This window comes from Chiloscyllium plagiosum, unplaced genomic scaffold, assembly GCF_037043375.1.
Source record: "Chiloscyllium plagiosum isolate Xiang-an unplaced genomic scaffold, Cpla_swu_hap1 HiC_scaffold_7, whole genome shotgun sequence".
NCBI lineage: Eukaryota > Metazoa > Chordata > Chondrichthyes > Orectolobiformes > Hemiscylliidae > Chiloscyllium > Chiloscyllium plagiosum.
In genome coordinates this window covers 37,241,476-37,263,431 of record NW_028270145.1, presented here as the reverse complement: position 1 = coordinate 37,263,431, position 21,956 = coordinate 37,241,476, and the positions used below count along the sequence as shown (strand labels likewise).

Here is a 21,956-nt window from a genome sequence, read left to right as displayed (position 1 = left end):
AGGGGTCTGCCAAGTGTGAATCTGTGTTAAATTGAATCTTGTTAATTTATTGGTTGTAAGCAGAAGTTAAAAATTTAAAATAAAATTCAAAACTAATTAAGGAAAATAAGGATGGAGGGTCAGACGATGTGTTGTTTCTGCATTATGTGGGAGCTGGTGGACCCTATTGTGATTGCCAGTGACCACGGCTACTATAAATGTTGGTTGCTGGAAGAACTCTGGCTCAGAGTCGATGAGCTGGACTCAGGGAGGGGTAGAGTTACCTGGACACTGTGTTTCAGGAGACAGTCACGCCCCTGAGACTAACTAACTCGAATTCAGCCAGTGGTCAGGGACAGGAGTGTGTGGCTGAGTGAAGCATTTAGAGGGATTCAAGAGGTAGAGTTCCAGGAGCCTCAGCCCCTGTCCAACAGGTTCAAGAGTTTTGCTCCGTGTGTGGAGGGGAATGGGGACTGCAGGGAGGGTGATCGACTGACCTCAGCACCATAGTGCAGGGAAAAGAAATGTTGTTGTAATTGGGGATAGTATAGTTAGAGGCGTAGACACTGTTCGCTGTGACCAGGATTGAGAGTCCCAAACATCGTGTTGCCTACCTGGTGCTCGGGTTCGGGATATCTCATCTGGGCTGCAGAAGAACTTGGAGTGGGAGGGTAAAGATCCAGTGGTCAGAGTCCACCAACGACACAAATACAACTAGGGTAGAGGTTCTGCTAAGGGACTATGAACAGCTAGGAGCTATACTAAAAAGCAGAACCAAAAAGCTAATAATCTCTAGATTGCTACCTAAGCCATGAGCTAACTTGCACAGGTTCAATAAGATCAAGCAGGTAAATGTGTGGCTCAAAGATTGGTGTGGGAGAAATGTGTCAAATTCATGTGACATTGGCACCAGTACTGGGGAAGAAGGGAACTGTATGGAAAAGGTGAGCAATCAAACCAAGCACACTGAACAAATGAATGACAATGAGAAGAGGGACAGTTAACACTGGACTGAAGGTATTATATCTGAATGCATGCAGTCTAAGGAATAAGGTAAATGAGCTTGTGGCACAGATCGCAATTGGCAGGTATGACGTGATGGGCATCACAGAGATGTGGCTGCAAGGGGATCAGGATTGAGAGTTAAATATTCAAGGATACACATCCTATTGAAAAGATAGGCAAGTGGGCAGAGGAGGTGGGGTTGCCTTAGTTGTAAGAAATGAACTTAAATCAATAGTAAGAAATGAAGTAGGGTCAGATGGTGTAGAACTACTTAGATAGAATTGAGGAACCGGCAAAGGTAAAAAAAAAAGCTGGAGTTACGTACAGGCCTCCAAATAGTAGTCATGGGGTTGGGTGCAAGATACACCAGGAGATAGAAAAGATGTGTAGGAAAGGCAAAGCTACACTGATCATGGGGGAGTTTAATCATGCAGGTGGACTGGGAAAATCAGGTTGGTAGTAGATTGCAAGAAAAGCAATTTGTGGAATGTCTACAAGATGGCTTTTTGGAGCAGCTTGTGGTGGAGCCCACTAAAGAACAGGCAATACTGGATTTAATGTTGTGCAATGGGGCAGACTTGATAAGGGAGCTTAAGGTGAAAGAACCCTTAAGAAGCAGTGATCATAATATGATTAAATTTACTCTGCAATTTGAGAGGGAGAAGATAGAATCAGAGTTAATGGCATTACAGCTGAAGAAAGGCAATTCCAGAGGCATGAGGGAGGAGCTCAGAATTGACAGAGAGGAGCCAAGCAGGAAAGACAGTGGAACAACAATGGCAGGAGTTTCTGGGAGTAATTCAGGTGACAGAGCAGAGATTCATCTCAAGGGAAAAAAAGCATGGTACAGGGAGGATGAGGCAACCATGGCTGACTATGGAAGTTGGGGATAGCATAAAAACAAAAGAGAAAGCACATAATGTGGAGAAGGGCAGTAAATCAGTGGGAAAGCTTCCAAAGACCAGAGGTATAAAGAAAGAATAAGGAGAGAAAAGATTAAATAAGAAGGTAAGTTAGCCGTAATATAAAGGAAGACTGAGAGTTTCTTTAGATATATAAAGGGCAAAAGAGAGACAAAAGTGGATTCTGGGTGCTGAAAAATGATGCTGGGGAGATAGTAGTGGGGAACAAGGAAATGGCTGAGAAATCAAATAACTACTTCGAGTCAGTCTTCACGGTGGAAGACACAAGTAATATCCCAAAAACTAGAGAGAGTCAGGGGTCAGAGCTGAGTAAGCTGGCCATCACTAAGGAGAAGATGCTAGAAAGACTGAGTGGCCTGAAGGTGGATAAATAACCTGGACCTGATGGACTACACCGCAGAGTTCTCAGGGAGATAGCTGAAGAGGTGGTGGAGGCATTAGAGGTGATCTTTCAGGAATCGCTAGAATCAGGGACAGTCCCTGATGACTGAAAAATTGCTAACGTGACACCCCTGCTTAAGAAGGGAGTAAGGCAAAAGATGGAAAATTACAGACTGATTACTCTAAACTCTGTTATGGGTAAAATCCTGCAATCCATTGCGAAGGATGAGATTTCTGAATACTTGGAAGTGTATGGTAAAACAGGGCAAAGTCAGCATGGTTTCATCAAGGGGAGGTCATGCATGACAAATCTGCAACAATTCTTTGAGGAAATAATAAGCAGGTTAGACAAGGAGAGCCAATGGATGTCATCGACCTGGACTTCAAGAAGGCCTCTGACAAAGTATTGCCCAGGACGGTACTGAGTCAGATCAGTGCCTGTGGTGTTAGAGGCAAAGTGGTAACATAGATAGAACACTGGCAGTCTGGCAAAAAGCAGAAAGTGGAGATGAAAGGGTCCTTCTCAAGATGGCAGCTGGTGACATGTGGTGCTCCACAAGGTTCACTGTTGGGACCACAACTTTTCACTTTGTACATTAACAATCTAGATGAAGTAACTCAGGGCTAAGTTTACAGATATACAAAAGTAGGTAGAGGGAGAGGTAGCATTGAGGAGGCTGCAGAATAATTTGGATAGGTTATGAGAGTGGGCAAAGAAGTGGCAGATGGAGTATATCATGGGAAACTGTGAGGTCATGCACTTTGACAGGAAGAATAGAGGCATGGACTATTTTCTAAATGGGGAGAAAATTCAGAAGTCTGAAGTGCAAAGAGACTTGGGAGTTCTATTCCAGGATTCTCTCACGATAAACTTGAAGTTGAGTCAGTATTTAGGACAGTAAATGCAATGATGGCATTTATTTTGAGAGGACTTGAATAGGTTATGGACCAAGTCAGACCCCCTCAAAACATTTCAAGGAAGTAGTCCAGACCCTAACTTTGCTAGTTGTTTTCAGCAGGTGTAACGCGGATATTCCAGGAGAGATGCAGCTGGTCAAACCACTTCGTTTTAAACAAAGTAGAATTCATTTACAAAATTACTGAATGAAATACAAATAACCTATCCAAAAACCCAACAAATTATACCAACTTAATAACGCTGTTCCAAATACTTGCAACAATCCCTATAAAAACTCCTTGGCAAAAAAAGGTATAATCAAACACAGGATCTTACAGGATATGTCAGAGTGAGAGTACCAGCATGAACCTGCTCCTTTGGCTCCAGCAACTTCCAAACACTACCGCACTAAATCAAACAATAGAAAAGCTGAGCTGGTAGAACTGGCCATTCCCCTTTCATTGGACAAGCATTTTTTGCTAAAACTCAAAAGCCTTCTGCCTGAGGCAGTACCTGTTAGCTGTGATCAAACTGGCCTTAAAACACTTCAAGTTAGACTTTTCGGAGTCTGTATCTTGTACAACCTCTCTGGAAAAAAAATCAAGGACAACTTAACCTTGTTAAAGGAGCAGCACCATCACAAATATAAAAGCAGGGATGTACTTTTGAGGCTCTAAAAGGCTCTGGTCAGACCTCATTTGGACTATTGTATACAGTTTTAGACCCCATAGCTCAGGAAGAATGTACTGGCCCTGGAGCATGTTCAGAGTAGGTTCATGGGAATGGTCCCAGGAATTAAAAGCTTAACATATAAGGAACATTTGAGGACCCTGGGTCAATACTCAATGGAATTTAGAAGGACGAGAGGGGATCTAATTGAAACAAATAGAATACTGAATGGGCTGGACAGAATAGATCTTGGGAAGATGTTTCCATTGGTAGGAGAGACTAGGACCTGAAGACACAGCCTTAGAGTAAAGGGAAGACCTTTTAGAATGGAGATAAGGAGAAACTTCTTCAGCAAGAAAGTGGTGAATCTATGGAATTCATTGCCACAGAAGGGTGTGGAGGCCAGGTCATAGAATATATTTAAGACTGAGATAGATCGGTTCTTGATTGTCAAGGGGATCAAGAGCTATGGGGAGAAAGTGGGAAAATGGAATTGAGAAACTTATCAGCCATAACTGAATGGCAGAGCAGACTTGATGGACTGAATGGCCTAATTTCTGCTCCTATATCTTATGGTCTTATGGATGGGGTGGAATCTGGCTGCTGCGGTCCATATAGGAACCAAAAACATAGCTAGACCAAGAATGATGTTATACTAAAAGAATGTGAGGAATATGCATCTAAATTGATATGTAGATGCAAGGTGAAACATAAAACCCAGTGGGGTGAAAGTGCAGCTTAAACACCACCACCCAGGACAAAACAACCTGCTGTATCCACCACCTTCAGCATTCTCTTCTTCCACAACTGATACAAAGTGCAAGATGCACTGCATAATTCACCAAGACTCCTTCAACTGCATCTTCAAAATACTGATCTCAACCAGCTATACAAAGGGAGCTAAGGGAAGGAAGCACCTACCACATGTTCCCTCCAAGCTGCAGACCATTCTGTCTTGAAACTACATTGCTGTTCCTTCAATATCGCTGGGTCAAAATCCTGAAACTCACTTTTGAGCAGCACTATGGGGGTATCTACACACCATACACTGCAATCAATACGGTACCACTACCTTCTCCAGCGGATTACAGGTGGGGAATAACCAGCAATGTCCAGATACCGTGAATGAATAAAAAAAAAAGTGGGAACTGTCCATCTTCCTAAGACTGGGACAACCACATTGATAATAGTAGTCTCAAAGAGGAGTATGTGTGAAGCTTTCAAGACAGCTTCTTAGATCAATGTGTTGAGGAGCAGACTAGGGACAAAGCTAGGTAGTATTGTGCAATGAGGTTCGGTAAATTCGTACTGTTACCGCAGATGATGCATTGGGAATTAATGATATAATACCAGTGAATTCTAGGTTAAATTTGAGAGTAAGGCATTCTAATCACAAATAAAACCCTTAAGTGTAACCAAAGCCAATTAAATAGACACAAGTGATAAACATTTAAAGATACAATTCAAAACGTTAAAGAAAAACATATTACACTGAAAAACAAAATAAAAATCAACAAGCAAGAGCCATCTATGGATCATTCGAAGTAAAGATAATACTAGATTATATGAAGTGATTTATAATGTTGCAAAGAACAGGAGGGATGTCTCAGGATTTAGACTTTTTAGAAACCAAAAGAAAAAGAAAAAATATGCAAGAAAATGGACTAGCCAGAAATATAAAAACAGAGTATAAGCACTTTAAGTAATTAGTCATGTAGGTTTCAGTGCTGTACAGCTCTGACCGTATATAGCCAGATAAGGACATCATCAGTGTAAAACCATGGGATGTGACAACACAGTGGCAACGTCACTGTACTAGCAAGGAGGCGGCCCAGGCTGATGTTCTTTGCACAGGTCCAAACACAACCAAGACAGTGACTGAAGTTATTAATAAGTCACAAATTAAAAACTAGTCTTTGTTAATCAATTACTGTTGATTGTTAACCACACAGTTTAAGACAAACATCCTTCAGGTTAAGTAGTCTTCATTAGTCTGTCCTACTTATGACTCTAATCTTGCATCATTGCAATTGACTCTGAACTACCCTCTGAAATACCATAGCAAGGCACTCAGTTGTAATAAAGCTGCAACAAAATCTTAAACAGCTGTGCATGTCAGAGGGAACTTTGGTGGATGCTCCACAAATATTCCTAACCTCAATGACTGGAGAGCCCACCCTATCAGGAAGAAAAAAAGGTAAGATTGAAACATTTACAACATCTTCAGCCAAATGTGCTGAGTAGACGCTGCATCTTCACCTCCTCTCGAAATTCCCAACATCACAGATATCTATGTCCAATTCAATTCAGCCTTTATGAAATGGCTAAAGGCACTGGATACCGCAAAGGTAATGGCCCCTGATAACTTTATGGCAATTGTACAAAAGACATTTGCTCCAGAACCACCAACACCAAGTCAGGCTACTCAGTGCATTTATAACACAACAATCTACCTGAGAATGTAAACAAATGCGAGGAATATCCTGTACACAAAAAAAAATCCAAACCCATAAATGACTGTGCCCATCAGTGATGATGATTCATCATCAGTAAAGTGACAGAAGGGGCCATTGACAATGCTATCAAGTGTGACTTACTCAGCAATAACCTTTTCACTGATGTGCAGTTTCAGTTCTACTAGTACCACTCAGCTCCTGATATCATTTGAGTCTTGGTCCAAATATGGACAAAAGAGCTGCACAGTAAAGATGAACTTGACCTCAAGACATTCAGCCGATTTTCACATCAAGGAGCCCTAGTGTAACTGGGCTCAATGGGAATCAGGGCAAAATTCATTACTGTTTGGAGTTATACCCAGCACAAAGGACCACACTTGTTAGACATCACTCATCTCAGCCCCAGGACACTACTGCAGTTCTTCAGGACAGTGTCCTAGGCACACTGCTTCATCAATGCTCTTCTCTGCACCCAAAGGTCAGAAGTGGGGATGGAGATTCACTGATGATTGCATCATTTAACACTCCTCACAAAAGCAGCCTGTGTTCATATGCAGCAAGACTTGGATAACATTCAAACTTAATCTGTAAAGTGGCAAATGTGCATTAAGTAACCTTTATGCTACAGATTATCAGGCAATGACCATTTCTAAGACGACAGAATTCAACCATCACCTCATGAAGTAAATAGCATTACCATTGCTGAAATTTCTACAAATATCATCCTGGGATTACCATTGACCAGAAATTGAACTCTGAGTTAAATAAATACTGCGACTACAACAGCATGCCAGAGGGTGGGAATTCTGTGGTGAGCAGCTCATGCCCGACTCCCAAAAGCCTATCCACCACCTACAAGCTAGGAGTGTGATCTGTACTTGCATGAATGAGTGCAGCTCCAGCACTCAAGAAACTTATCATCCAGGACATAACAGCCTTTATAACTGGGACCCCATCCTACACCATCAACTTTCACTCCCTCCACCATCAATGCAAAGTGGCAACAGTGTGCTATATTTACATAATACAATGCAACAGTTTATCAAGGCTCTTTCAACTGCACCTTCTAAACCTACGATCTCTATATAGAAGGGCAAAAACAGAAGATGCACGGAACACCCCCATCTCAGAGTTCTCTTACAAACCACACATCATCCCGACTTGGAAACATAGTTATTTCACTTTTCATCATAGAATCCTTAGTGTGAAAACATGCCATTGAATTCAACAAGTCCACACCAAGAGCAACCCATCCAGATCCGTTCCCCTACCCTATAAACGCTACATATTCCATGACTAATGCACCAAACCTGCATATCCCCGAACACTATGGCAACTTAGCATGGCCAATTCACCCAAACTGCATATCCTTGGACTGTGGGGGGAAACTGGAGCAGTCTGATGAAACCCACAGGGGAGCATGTGCAAACCAGAGGATGGATTCGAACCTGGGTCCCTGGGACTGAGAGACAGCAGTGTTAACCACTGAGCCATCGTGCCGCCCCTCGTGCTGGGCCCAAATTCTGAACTCCTTCCCCAACAGCATTGCAGGTGTACCTACACACAACGAAGGTTTTTGTTTTGAAGGTGTCAGTTCATCATAAACATTTCAGAACTAACTAGGGATGGATACCAAATTTGGCCTGGTCAGCAAATCCATATCCTGTAAAAGAATACACAAAGGAGTGAGTGGACAACAAGATGGCAGAAGCAGTATAAAGTGGGAAGTTATTGAATTACTCACTTTGCACATCAGGATAGAAAATAATTTTTACTTAGAACATGTGAAACTTATACTTAATGGTCAGAGGCTTGGTTGCCCTTGTACAAAGATCATAAAAAATGAATTGGCCTTCATTGCAAGCAGAACGATCCACAGGAATGAAGCCGTGCTTTCACAAAAATACAACCCTTTTGGAAGACCACATCCGGAATACTATTTACAGTTCTGGTTTCCATAATGAAGGATGGATATAATTACACTGAAGATGGTACAGGAAATGTTCACTAAATTGGTTCCTGCGTTATCATAACATGAGAGACTGAGCAAATTTGGCGTATATTTGTCTGGATTGAGAAGACTGAAAAGAAATATCATTGAAGCACACAAATTTCTGAAAGGATTTAATAGATAGATAACGTAAGTTTGCTTCTCCAGTTGGGGAAACCTAAATCACTGGGGAGTCTCTGAACAAGGGACCGATCATTTAGGACCAAGAGAAAACACTTCATAGAAAGAGTTGTGAATCTTTGGAATTCTCTCCATCAGATACTCTGTTGATGAATACATTTAAGGCTGGGGTGGACAGATTTTTTAGTAATGCAGGGATAAAACAGAAAGCAAGTGAGAAAGTGGAGCTGAAATCCAAGATCATATTGAGTGATCGCTATTTGACAAACCCCTACTCTTTTATTAAACTTTATTCACAAGATGTGATGTCATTGGCTGGGCCAGCATTCCTTTCCCAGCCCTAATTGCCCATTAGACCTAAATGCAGAGGTCTGAGACCATTCATTATTAAAAGATTTTCTATGTTTCGTCTTAGCAAAGTAATATGTATTGCTTTGGCCAAGTTGCTGAGAGTATGAGGGGCCAATGACTCACTGGTACATTAGATATTAGTTTATTAGCCACCCAGTTGTGCTTTTAAAAAATAATTTACCAGTTTTCATAATGCCAGATTAACAGTTCTATATTAGTATTTTACATTTTGTGCTTTACAGTCAGAATCCTTAACCTTCTGTGATAATACCATTACAACAATGTGGTGTCCCAACACTGCTTTCAAGGAGTAGCTCAGTAACGTCAAAACATAACTGCCATTGGAATTAAAGTTACTCAAAGCAACATCAATGTGCATGTAGTAGCTCAGAATATATTTATGGCATCCAAAAGAGTTGAGAGATTTAATAACTTCAGTGAACTTCCTGTGCAATTTGTATCAGTCAGAAACCGGTCACACACGACCAACAAATACTGGCATACATGGCACTGTGGACATCTGTCATTGTCGATATGCTACATTTCTCAAAATTCACCCATGGGATCCGGGCATCACTGGCTGGGCCAGTATTTATTGCCCAACCCTACTTGCCCTTGAGAAGGGCGTGGTGAGCTGTCTTCTCAAACTGTTATAGTCCACGTACTGTAGGTTGACGTGTCATGCTGTCAGGGAGGATATTAAGGATTATTACCCAATGACATTGAAGGAACAGTGATATATAGTGACAACCAAGATGTGAGTGGCTTGGAGGGGAACTTAGAGATGGCAGTCTCAGGCATCTATTGCCCTTGTCCTTTCAGACAGAAGTGGTCAGGGGTTTGGAAGGTGCTGTGCGAGGAGCCTTAGTGAACTGTTTCAGTGCACCTTGTGGATGGTGCACATCTGTTACTATTAAGCATCAGCAGTGGAGAAACTGCCTGGGTATCAAGCCTCTTGTGTGGTTTTGAAGCTGCAATCACAGTGGCAAGTGGGGAATGTTTCAATACACTTGTGCTTTGTAGATTATGGCAGGCTTTGGGAAGTCAGGAATCATTCACTGCAGAATATCTAGCTCTGATCTTCTTGCAGCCACAGGATTTATACAACTCGTCCAGTTCAGTTTCTAGTCAATAGTAAATGTCACAATGTTGATGGTGGCAGATTCAGTGATGATAATGTCCTTGAATGCCAAGGACTGAAGGTAAGATTGCCTTGTGCTGATGATATTCATTGCATGGCAATTAAATCATGTGAAAGTTACTTGCCAATTGTTAGCTCAAATCCGGATACTGCTGCATTAGAATAGAACAAAGAACAAAAGAAAATTACAGCACAGGAACAGGCCCTTTGGGCCTCCAGGCCTGTGCCAATCCAGATCCTCTATCTAAACCAGTCGCCTATTTTCTAAGGATCTGTATCCCTCTGCTCCCTGCCCATTCATGTATCTATCGCGATACATCTTGAATGACGCTATCATGCCCGCCTCTACCAGTTCCGTTGGCAACACATTCCAGGAACTGACCACCCCTGCATAAAGAACTTTCCACACATACTTCCCCTCTCACCTTGAACTTGTGACCCCTAGTAATTGAGTCCCTCACTCTGGGAAAAAAACTTCTTGCTGTTACCCTGTCTATATCTCTCATGATTTTGTAGACCTCAATCAGGTATTCCCGCAAGCTCTTTCTAATGAAAATAATCCTAATCTACTCAATCTCTCTTCATAGCCTATGCCCTCTATACCCAGGCAACATCCTGGTGAACCTCCTCTGCACCCTCTCCAAAGCACCCACATCCTTTTGGTAATGTGGCGATCAGAACTGTACACAGTATTCCAAATGTAGCCAAACCAAAGTCCTACACAACTGTAACATGACCTGCCATCTCTTGTACTCAATACCCTGTCCAATGAAAGAAAGCATGCTGTATGCCTTCTTGACCACTCTCTTAACTGGTGTTGCCACCTTCAGGGTACAATGCTCTTGAACACCCAGATCGCTCTGTATATCAATTTTCCGCAGGGCTTTTCCATTTACCGTATAGTTCGCTCTTGAATAGGATCTTCCAAAATGCATCACCTCTCATTTGCCTGGATTGAACTCCATTTGCCATTTCTCCGCCCAACTCTCCAATCTATCCACATTCTGCTGTATTCTCTGACAGTCCCCTTCACTGTCTGCTACTCCACCAATCTTAGTGTCATCTGCAAACTTGCTAATCAGACCACCTATACCTACCTCCAGATCATTTATGAATATCACAAACAACAGTGGTCACAGGTCTCCCTTTTGAGAAACTGCCTTCCATTACTACTCTCTGTCTGCTGTTGCCCAGCCAGTTTTCTATCCATCGAGCTAGTACACCCTGGACTCCACGCGACTTCACTTTCTCCATCAACCTATCATGGGGAACCTTATCAATCGCCTTACTGGAGTCCATATATATGGCATCTACAGCCCTTCCCTCATCAATCAACTTTGTCACTTCCTCAAAGAATTCTGTTAAGTTGGTAAGACATGACCTTCCCTGCTCAAAACCATGCTGCCTATCACTGATAAGTCTATTTTCTTCCAAAGGGGAATAGATCCTATCCCTCAGTACCTTCTCCAGCAGCTTCCCTACCACTGACGTCAGATTCACCAGTCTATAATTACCTGGATTATCCTTGCTATGCTTCTTAAACAAGGACAACATTAACAATTCTCCAGTCTTCCGGGACCTCACTCATGTTCAAGGATGCTGCAAAGATTAAGGCCCCAGCTATTTCCCCTCTCACTTCCCTCAGTAACCTGGTATAGATCCCATCCAGACTTGGGGATTTGTCCACCTTAATGCCTTTTAGAATATCCAACACTTCCTCCCTCCTTATGCTGACTTGACCTAGAGCAATCAAACATCTATCCCGAACCTAAACATCTGTCATGTCCCTCTCCTCAGTGAATACCAATGCAAAGTACTCAGTAAGAATCTCACCCACTTTCTGACTCCACGGATTAACTTTCCTCCTTTATCTTTTTGAGTGAGCTAACCCTTTCTCTAGTTACCCTCTTGCTCCTTATATACGAATAAAAGGCTTTGGGATTTTCTTCAACCCTCTTTGCTAAAGATATTTCGTGACGCATTTTAGCCCTCTTAATTCCTCATTTCAGATGGTCCTACTTTCCTGATATTCTTCCAAGGTCTTCAGTGACCTAGACCTTACGCACGCTTCCCTATTCCTCTAAGCTAGTCTCACAATGTCACCTGTCATCCACAGTTCCCTAATCTTGCCATTTCTAACCCTCATTTTCACAAGAACATATCTCTCCTGAACTCTAATCAACCTCTCTATAAAAGCCTCCCACATATCAAATGTGGATTTACCTTCAAACAGTTGCTCCCAATCCACATTCCCCAGCTCCTGCCGAATTTTGCTACAGTTGGCCTTCTCCCAGTTTAGTACTCTTCCTTTAGGACCACTCTCGTCTTTATCCATGAGTATTCGAAAATATACAGAACTGTAATCACTATTCCAAAAGTAATCCCCTACTGAAACTTCAACCACCTGGCCGGGCTCATTCCCCAACACCAGATCCAGTATCGCCCCTTCCCGAGTCGGACTGTTTGCATACTGCTCTATAAACCCTCCTGGATGCTCCTTACAAATTCTGCTTCATCTAGAGTTCTAAGACTAAGTGAATCTCAGTCAATGTTAGGAAAATTAAAGTTTCCATCACCAACACCCTCTGTTGCTCCTACATCTTCCCATAATCTGGTTACATATTTCTCCATCTATCTCATGCTCGCTGTTGGGAGGCCAATAGTACAGCCCCAACATTGTTACCGCCCCCTTCCTATTTCTGAGCACTGCCCATATTGCCTCACTGCTCGTGTCCTCCATAGTGTCCTCCTTCAGCACAGCTGTGATATCCTCTCTGAATAGTAATGTAACTCCTCCACCTCTTTTGCCTCCCCCTCTATCCTGCCTTAAACATTTATATCCTGGGATATAGAATTGCCAATCTTGCCCTTTCCTCAACCAATTCTCAGTAATAGCAATAACATCATACTCCCAGGTACTCCTCCAAGCCCTAGGTTCATCTGCCTTACCCACTACACTTCCCACACTAAAACAAATGCACCTTAGACCATCTCTGTCCCTAGACTACTTTAGTGTCACAAATGGGAATGAGCATTGTGCAATATCCTCATTTAACCTATGGAGGCAAGGTCAGAGATGAAGCAGCTGAAGATGGTTGGGGTGAGGACATGACATTTCTGCAAGCATTCTTCAGGGTCTTGCAACAGAGATGACTGACCTCCAAGCACTGAAATCATCGCCCTCTCTGCCAGTTATAGAATCATATAGTACAGAAGAGGCCGTGTTCAGCCTTTCATGTCTGTATAGCTTAAAATGCATGACTAGCAACACGAGTTCCAACTTCCAAACTCGGCCAGTAGCCTCGAATGTTACGACATTCAAGTGCTCATCCAAGTAGCAGTTGAAGGTTGTGAAAGTATCAAGTGTCTCCCTGGCAGTGCATTTCAGACATCCATCACCCTTTGGGTCAAAACATTTTTCCTCAAATTCCTCTAATCCTCCTGTCTTCCACGATAAAATTATGCGTCCTTCTTCTTGACCCTTTCAGGTGCTTTCTATCCACCCTGTCAATGTCCCTCAAACTCATACACGTTAATCAGGTGCCCTCTCAACCTTCTCTGCTCCAGTAAAAATAATCAGAGATTATCAGCTTCTTTTCAGAGCTGAAATGATTATTCCAACGGGCAGAGAGTTTCCCTGATTCTTTGACTCAAACTCTGATAGCTCCTTCATACCACTCATTCAACTGTGTCCTCTGTGTTAAGAACAGTCACCTCATCTCTAGAATTGTTTTGTCCATTTTTGAACTAAAACTGTGCTAAGGTCAGGAGCTGAGTGGCACTTGTGGAACCCAAATTGGGCATCAATAAGTAGGTTACTGCTAAGAAATGCTGATCAGAGGAACTGTTGGCAACACCTTCCTTAAAGTTCAATTACTGTCACAATAATTATATGAGAAGACCTGCAACAGAATAGAAGTGCCAAAGTAAGATGGAGGGTGTACAGAGAGATGATCAAACAGTGGAAAGAAAATCCTTGACCTTCCTTCCAAGAATCTCTCATGGCAAGTAACTTACTCCATTTGGTAGCAAGAAAATCAAAGGCGAAATGAAGTAGAAATCCTTTCAATGATCTCAATTAGAGAGCTGTGTCAATGATGCTGATGGAGATAACAGTGCAGAAAATTAGAGGCAACTGAAATTCAAATTGTGAAGTGTGGTCAGGGTTGCCCAGATAGAAGAGATGAAACAACTCTAAAGGTTTGTGCAGCATAGGAGGTCAAAGATGGAGGGGAATGATAGTTCTTTTGCCCTGACTATTCTACCACAAGAAGTGAGAGAATTGTCCTAAGCGGGGAGTCTGAGAAGGGAGCCATTACCTTTCTCATTCCACAGATCTTGGCAAATATTTCCAGATTTTTTTGCTTAAATTTTTTTAAAAGTTGTGTCTATGCCAGATGCTCCTGAACAGCAAGATGGACTGTGTGGTAAACATCATTTGAGAAAGCAGGAACTGAAGACTAATGCATTTGGCCATATTAGAAATGGCAGATAACTATCTGAGTGCAGATTAATACAAAATGTGAAGACTGTCAGAGATTGTGGCCACAAGAAGCAAAAAGCAAAGTGTGGATATGACCAATGACTAACTCCAATGCACATAAGAAAAATTAAACTCGTGAAAATGGAACCCACTGCAGACATTCACATGCAGAGATTGCCATCACAGTATTTGTACCAGTGATGAAGACAATAAGATAGCGGTATTTTCCTGCAAGAGCCATTTTAAGAAAAATATATTTTGAAGAGCAGAGGAGTGTTTTTGATTGAACCAAAGAACACAAAGCAAACTTCAGATTTCTAATAGTGATTACTTCAATGTTTGTCTTCAACAAATATAGAAAATAAAATAACTGCACAGAATTTCAGGTTGTAATAATATTTGACTGTTCACTTGGACGACAAATGGTCCAATGCAGAAAAAAATTCTTTTCCATCCAATTCTCTATTAGTGAATACACAAACTCTTGGGGGTTAGCAAATTATTTCAACAGGCCTTTCCAGGTACATGAGTCCAGTTTTCTCAGTGACACCTTCAGCACAATTCGAAAGATAAACTTTGAATCATTTTCTGTCCACTAAGTCAGGGGCCTAATGTCATGATTACAAATAACATCACTAGATCAACAGTAATCAGGAATTGGACCTCAATGTTCCCAATCTGCATGACTATTCACTTTTTTAATCAAGGGAATACATCAGCTAGGTTGTATATTAGTCTCATGTGCTTATAGCCAAGTTTCTTGCACAAATCAAACCCAAGGTACTCTCAGAAAACAAGTGGCAAAAGTCGCAAACAATGATATTGTGATTAGCTGCCAATTAACATGAGCAATTGTCATATTCTGATATTTGTAGTGACACTTGTGCTCTAACTGTTAAACTCACATTTAGAAATCATACCTGGCAATATGAGTTTTTGAGAGAGAGAGAGTGAGAGTGAGAGTGAGAGTGAGAGTGAGAGTGAGAGTGAGAGTGAGAGTGAGAGTGAGAGTGAGAGTGAGAGTGAGAGTAGTACAACATGCAGCAAATGTATTAAAAGGGAGATGAAAATGGAGAAGAATGTAGAAAAATCAACTGAAGTGACCACAGCTGATGAGGTTGACTTTGCAGGCAGAACCGAGACAAGCTAGTTCAGGAAGAGAGTTTCAAAATGCAGGACAATGATGACTCATTCAAAGAGTGAAGGGATGCATACTGAGCTGGAGGATAGGAGATGGATGCAAAATTATGGTGTGGAAAGTTAATGATAAAGAAGTCAAAAATAATTGGTGTGTCAATGGAGACCACTTAATAATGATAATGGTACTTAACATGGGATGGCAATTTAAGTAAACAAGCTTTTAAAAACAGAGTTGTATTAAAATCATTGCGCTCTCAGATTGGTTTAAAATGGGGGTGCAAGGGGAACTTTAAGTGCAAAAGTAAAAACCAACAAAGCTGGCTGCTGACTAATGTCTTTGAGGAATATCACTTGAAAGTTTTTACCCTAAACAATTGAGGTCACTGCTGGGTTATGCTGAAAACACTGAATTAACTTGAACTGTTGTAGCAGGATTACTTCTAAAGCTTCGCAATGTCTGAAAAGAATTTCATTCAAAGCAAGCATACACAATACTAAAATAGTAAATTTGATAGCAGGTTATTACTTGATTCTTGTGACTGTACTTTGTTCATAAACTGTACAATGACAGCCTGAATTTTGGGCTGCTCCCAGTAACTTAAGCACTGTATCTGAAAACAAAATAAATTGAGTCAGATTTTTGACCCGATGTTCCAACATTCTTCTGCACGCGCCTTTATAGAGTCTGTGCAGGATCCAACTTGCTCCTGTAAAACTTTGCTCAAGGAAAATGGTGATCATCCCAACAGATCAGAACATTGAGGAAATTTTGCAGCACCACTATCTGAAGCAGAGCACTAAGCTTGAAATTAGTTCAGTATCTCAAGTCTGATCTTAGTCATCATACTTATAGACAGTAAAATTTATGTTAGCAGAAAATACCACATTTGCATTACAAGAGTTACTCAATTTACATACTTAAGTCCCGCGCTTTCCTGAACAGCTTTTGATCAAGTCTTTTGCCACAACTGCACTGGACACATGTAAACAGGCTAAACAATAATGACAGCCTCGTCTTGTCACTAGAGGGCGCCTGAGATAAAGAAAGACTTACAATCATGATCTGCTCTTCTTTGTCTCCACTCTCCTTGATAATAATTCGCTCAATCTCCTGGTTAAGGCCCTCAACACTGTTACGGAATCGGGAAACGGTCGACTTTGAAATAGGAATTGCCACAGGAATCAAAACAGTCTTTGGAATGGGTGCCTAGGACATAAAAAAAAACAAAATACTGCATCAAAACTGAGGACACCAAAGCTGGAAATTAATGCAAGTCGCTTCAAAATTTGCAATAAATTAAATTCTATAAACAGAGGATAGAAGGTGCAATACTTCATTCATTGATGATCTACCTATCAGTACTGAGAGCTTCAAATTGCCACCCAAAGAAAATCTGGCTGAGGGGACCTCATTAGGAGCAACTTAGATTTGTTTAGGGGAAAGCATGCAACCATTTATATTATACTGTTGCACTAAGGCCAAGCCACCTCCACGTTGTTTTGAGATGAGTCTTGGAAGACAAATTGATAGCCCAGTCAGTGATCTAAAAACTTCTGATGAGACCTAATCCTACTGAGTCATCACCACTATGATCACTGACACAGACTCATTTATGTTTACATGCAAAGAAAGCCATTTGGGCAATTATGTTCACACCAGTCAACAAGGATCTAATGACACTAACCGAGGTCAAACATCACACAGGAGAAAGCGAGGACTGCAGATGCTTAAGATCAGAGTAGGGAGTGTGGTGCTGAAAAAGCACAGTAGGTCAGGCAGCATCCGAGTAGGAGAATCGACGTTTTGGACATAAGCCCTTTATCAAGAAATCATATGGCACCAGGTTATAATCCAACGGATTTATTTAAAACCACTAGTTTTCGGAGACATGCTCCTTAATTAGGTGTTAGTGAGAGGAAGACCTTAGACACAGAATTTAGAAGGAAAAGATCAAAGGGTCATGCAAGTCACGAGAAACAAATTAAGCACATCTAAAATGGCTGTTAAATCTTTAATCAGTTAAAATGGAGGTACAGGTTTTGATTGATTAATATGTAAATCCCAGAATTTCCTTCAAGTCACTGCTGTGAGACAACTTAAGGTCTTATCGATATAAAGGAGACAACACCTCCAGTCAGACAATGTATTTTAGGTGTGAGGTTGATAGTCAACTTATCTGATCACACCCTTCAACTAGACGAGATTGAAGTCCTCTGCCGAGGGCTCTACCTAATTTCCAGCTTCCAGGGCTATGGGCCAAAAACTACGGCAATGCAGGTGAATAGGTAAATATGGTTTAAATGTTAGGAGAGATTCTGATTGAATTATCAGGCAGTGAATTCCAAGCTTCCATAATCTTATGAGTGCAAATAAATTCTGAACTCTCTTCTTACCTTAAATCCATGCCTCCTGGGTATTGATCCCTCTACTATTGGAAGAAGTACTTGCCTAGGTCCCTTAACCTTTTAAGAGATCTGCTCTTGATCTTCATGACTCCAAAGAAAAACAACCCTTGACTTTCCTGATTTTGACTATTGCCAAGTATAGAGATTACACAACCATTATTAATACCTCCAAAGTCTCATACCTCCCATCGTCAAGCAATGTATGCTCCACAGTTGATTATCCTGTGCATTTCAAGTTACTGAAGAACTTTTGAGCTGTCTAGAATTATTGTTTCAATCCCTGAATATCTCCCCTTGATATTGGCCTCTTTTTTTTAAAGTCATCTCTTTTTGTCCTTGGTATTTTATGCAAAATGCCCTGGCATACTTATTTACATCAACTGAAATGGAATTAACATCCACAGGAGGGTTAATGACATCCAGTTCTACCTCTAACAATGCGTCACTGTTTCTCAGCTGGCAATCTGTCCAGCAGGTCTTAGATTGGGAAACTTGAGGCCACTGTCATTGGGTCCAGTCACAAACTCTTATCTACCTCCCTGGTTACTGGGCAGAACCTGACTTTACCCAGTTGCTGAGCCCTGTTTTACTATATACTTCTGACTTTCAAGCTATTCAAATTAGAAGGACAACTGATTTCAGTCTCTAAGCCTCCAGCTCTTATACACACCAGACCAATACTGGTTGGACCATCAACAAACTAATTCAACTGAAACTTTACTTCTCATATCCAACCCCATCCACTCTCTTGACTCTCAAATCTCTCTTCGCCAAAACACAATTTCAGACCAGGTTTCTGGAATTCACCACGTGACATGTTCTACATTAAAGGACTGTATAAAGTTGTTTTATAGGTTCCATTCGCTCTTGATAGTCATTTTCCAGAGTCTGTTAAGGTACAAGTGCAAGACCACTATCAAAAGTTAGTGTATAACAATTTTAGTTATTGAACTAGTGATTCATCTGCTGTCTCTCTAAGGCTCTGGGTACACAAGCTGAATTTTCACCTGAAAGGTTTAAATTCAAAAAATGTAATTCACAATAAAAAATTAAAACTTGGCTTTGTAATGGTGACCACAAAACCATTGGGTTGCTGTAAAAGCCCATTTGATCCATTAATGTTCTTCAGGGAAGGAAATTTATCATCCTCACCCAACTTAGTCTGAGAGACTCTAGACATTGTGGATGATGTTTAACTGTTCTGCAAGCCAGTTGACAAAAACCATTAGAGAGAAGTTAAAAATGTATTAAAGTGAATGGTTCACTTGGGTTTAACCTTAGCTCCAAAAATGATAAATGGCACACCCTGCTCAGAAAACTGCAAAGTTCTCTTAATAAAATCTGAAAGCTTGTCGGGAAATTAGAGTTGATAAAATGTGGAACTGGAAAAAACACAGCAGGTCAAGCAACATCAGAAGAGCAGGAGAGTTGGCATTTCAGGCAGGATCCTTCATCAGGACCGGGAAGAGGGCTGAAAAATAAATAGAGGGAGGGCGTGGGGTTGGGAGAAAGGTAGGTGGGATGGTGATAGGTGGATGCAGGTAGGAGTTGAATGGGATTGGTCAGTGGGAGGGGTGGACCAGATAGGTAGGAAGGAAGATGGAGGAGAAAGTGAGCACTGCAGATGCTGGAGATCAGAATCGAAAGGTGTGTTGCTGGAAAAGCACAGCAGGTCAGGCAGCATCTGAGGAGCAGGAGAATCAGCATTTCGGGCACAAGCCCTTCATCAGGATTGGGGGGGGATTTGAGGGCAGAGGTGTGGGAGATGGAAGAGATACAATTGATGGCATCGTTGGTCACAGAAGAGGGGAAATTACAGTCCTTGAAGTAGGTGGTCATCTGGGATGTCCTGGAGTGAAATCGTTCCCCCCCGAAAGCTGATACGGCGACATGGAGGAATTGGGAGTACGGTATCACATTTTTGCAGGAGGAGGGAGTGGGAGATGTAGTCAAGGTAGCTGTCAGAGTTGGTTGGCTTGAAATAGATATCACTGACAAGGTGGTTGCTGGAGATGGAGACGGAGAGGTCCAGGAAGGGGAGGGAGGTGTCAGAGATGGCCGAGGTGAATTTGAGGTCAGGGTGGAAGGTGTGGGTAAACTTGATGAACCACTTGCACCCCTCATGGGAACACAAGGCAGCAATGATATAGTCTTTAAAATAGTGGATGAAAAGGTGGAGGTTGGTGATAATGTAGCTGTGGAAGAAGTACTATTCCACGTATTCTATGAAGAGGCAGGCACAGCTCAGACCCATGAGAGTACCCATTGCTGCCCCTTTGGTTTTTAAGAAGTGAGAGGTTTCAAAGGAAAAGTTGTTAAGGGTGAGGAGCAGTTCCGCCAAGCAAATGAGTGTGTCAGTGGAGGGGGACTGGTTGGGTCTGCGGGAGAGGAAGAAGAGGATCCCCTGTAATCAGCGATGCCCTCAACCGCATCGCTTCCATCTCCCACACCTCTGTCTCAAATTCCTCCCCAACCATAATAAGGACAGAGACCCTCTGATCCTCACTTTCCCCCCCAACCAATCTCCAAATCCAATACATCGTCCTCTGCCATTTTCGCCACTTGCAGCTTGACCCCAGCAAAAAATACATTTCCTTCCCCAGCCCTAACTACTTTCTGTAGGACCTGTTCCCTCTGCGACTTCCTTGTTAGGTCCACATTCTTCACCGAGATTCCTCCACACCTAACACCTTTCCTTGCGGCTGCAAGAGTTGCAACACCTGCCATCACACCTCCCCTTATACCTCCATCCAAGGCCCCTAAGAATCATTCCAAGTCTGGCAGACATTTAACTGTATTTCCTCTAACCAAATTTGTTGTATCCATTTTTCCTGATGTGGTCTTCCCTACATCGGAGAGACAGAGTGCTAACATGGGGATTGGTTCAGAGAACGTCTGTGGTCTGCATGCTCCAATCAACCCCACCTTCCGACTGCCAGCCATTTCAACTACCCCCTCCCCCGACATGTCCATCCTGGGCTGCCTCCATCAAAACAATGACACACAAACTAGAGAAAGAACACCTCATCTTTCATCTCAGGAGCTTACAACCTTATGGCCTCAACACAGAAATCACCAGCTTCCCAATCTCCCCACCCCTCACCTCATCCCAGGTCCAGCCCTCCCTCTCCATCCTGAACTCCTGACCTAACAATCTTCCTTCCCACTTATCCGCTCCACCCTTCCCACTGACCAACGCTATTCACCTTGTTTCTGCATCCACCTACTGCCATCCCACCTACCTTTCCTCCATTCCCACCCTCCATCCCTCTATTTATTTCATAGCCCCCTTACTCCACCCCAGACCAGAGGAAGGGTTCTGTCCGAAACGTTGACTCCTCTGATCTTCTGATGCTGCTTGACCTGCTGTGATTTTTCCAGTTCCACGTTTTATTGACTCTGACTTTCCAGCATCTGCAGTCCTCACTATTGCCAAGTTATAGTAAAATAAGTAGCATAGTAAGTCTAAGTAACCAATTGAAAGAATCATATTCTCAGAAACATACTTCACATCCAGTGTAACAGACTTCTCCCACATTATCCCTCGGTATTTTTCACTCCAACAGCAGAGCAGATCTGCCAGAGGTCACTGTACAGTGCTTTCCAGTAGGGAGGGAGCTGCTCTGGGAGTTATCAGTACTCACTACTGATCCACAAAGCCTCGTGGCACCCAGTCAAAAAAGGACAACGATGTCTCATGCCTCAAATCTTCTCATAAGCTGATTAATCAGTACGCCCTATTCAATATCGCTTGGAAGAAACACCTGCAAGACCATACAATATGAGACCTTAATGCTCATCTCCCAACAGTGGCTCAGAGAAAACTAATTAAGCTGTGATAGCATATCTGTCACAAATGACCAATGGCAGTCAACAACGATGATAAAACTCTTGTTAGAGGAATTCCTCTTGGTAGAGGAATTGAGTTCCGGAGTACTGAGGTCATGTTGCAGTTGTATAAGACTCTAGTGCGGCCGCATCTGGAGTATTGTG

General features: G+C 42.1%; 1 protein-coding gene across 3 annotated transcripts in view; it reads right to left on the bottom strand.

Moving 5' to 3' along the window:
* LOC122551455 (protein FAM117B) overlaps positions 1-21,956 on the bottom strand; it is a 236,934-nt gene that overhangs the window by 54,241 nt on the left and 160,737 nt on the right. For all 3 annotated transcript variants that reach the window (XM_087988934.1, XM_043693382.2, XM_043693380.2), the window contains one exon: positions 16,612-16,764. In XM_087988934.1, coding sequence (XP_087845060.1) covers positions 16,612-16,764 — 153 coding nt within the window. The remainder of the gene's footprint in view (positions 1-16,611; positions 16,765-21,956) is intronic.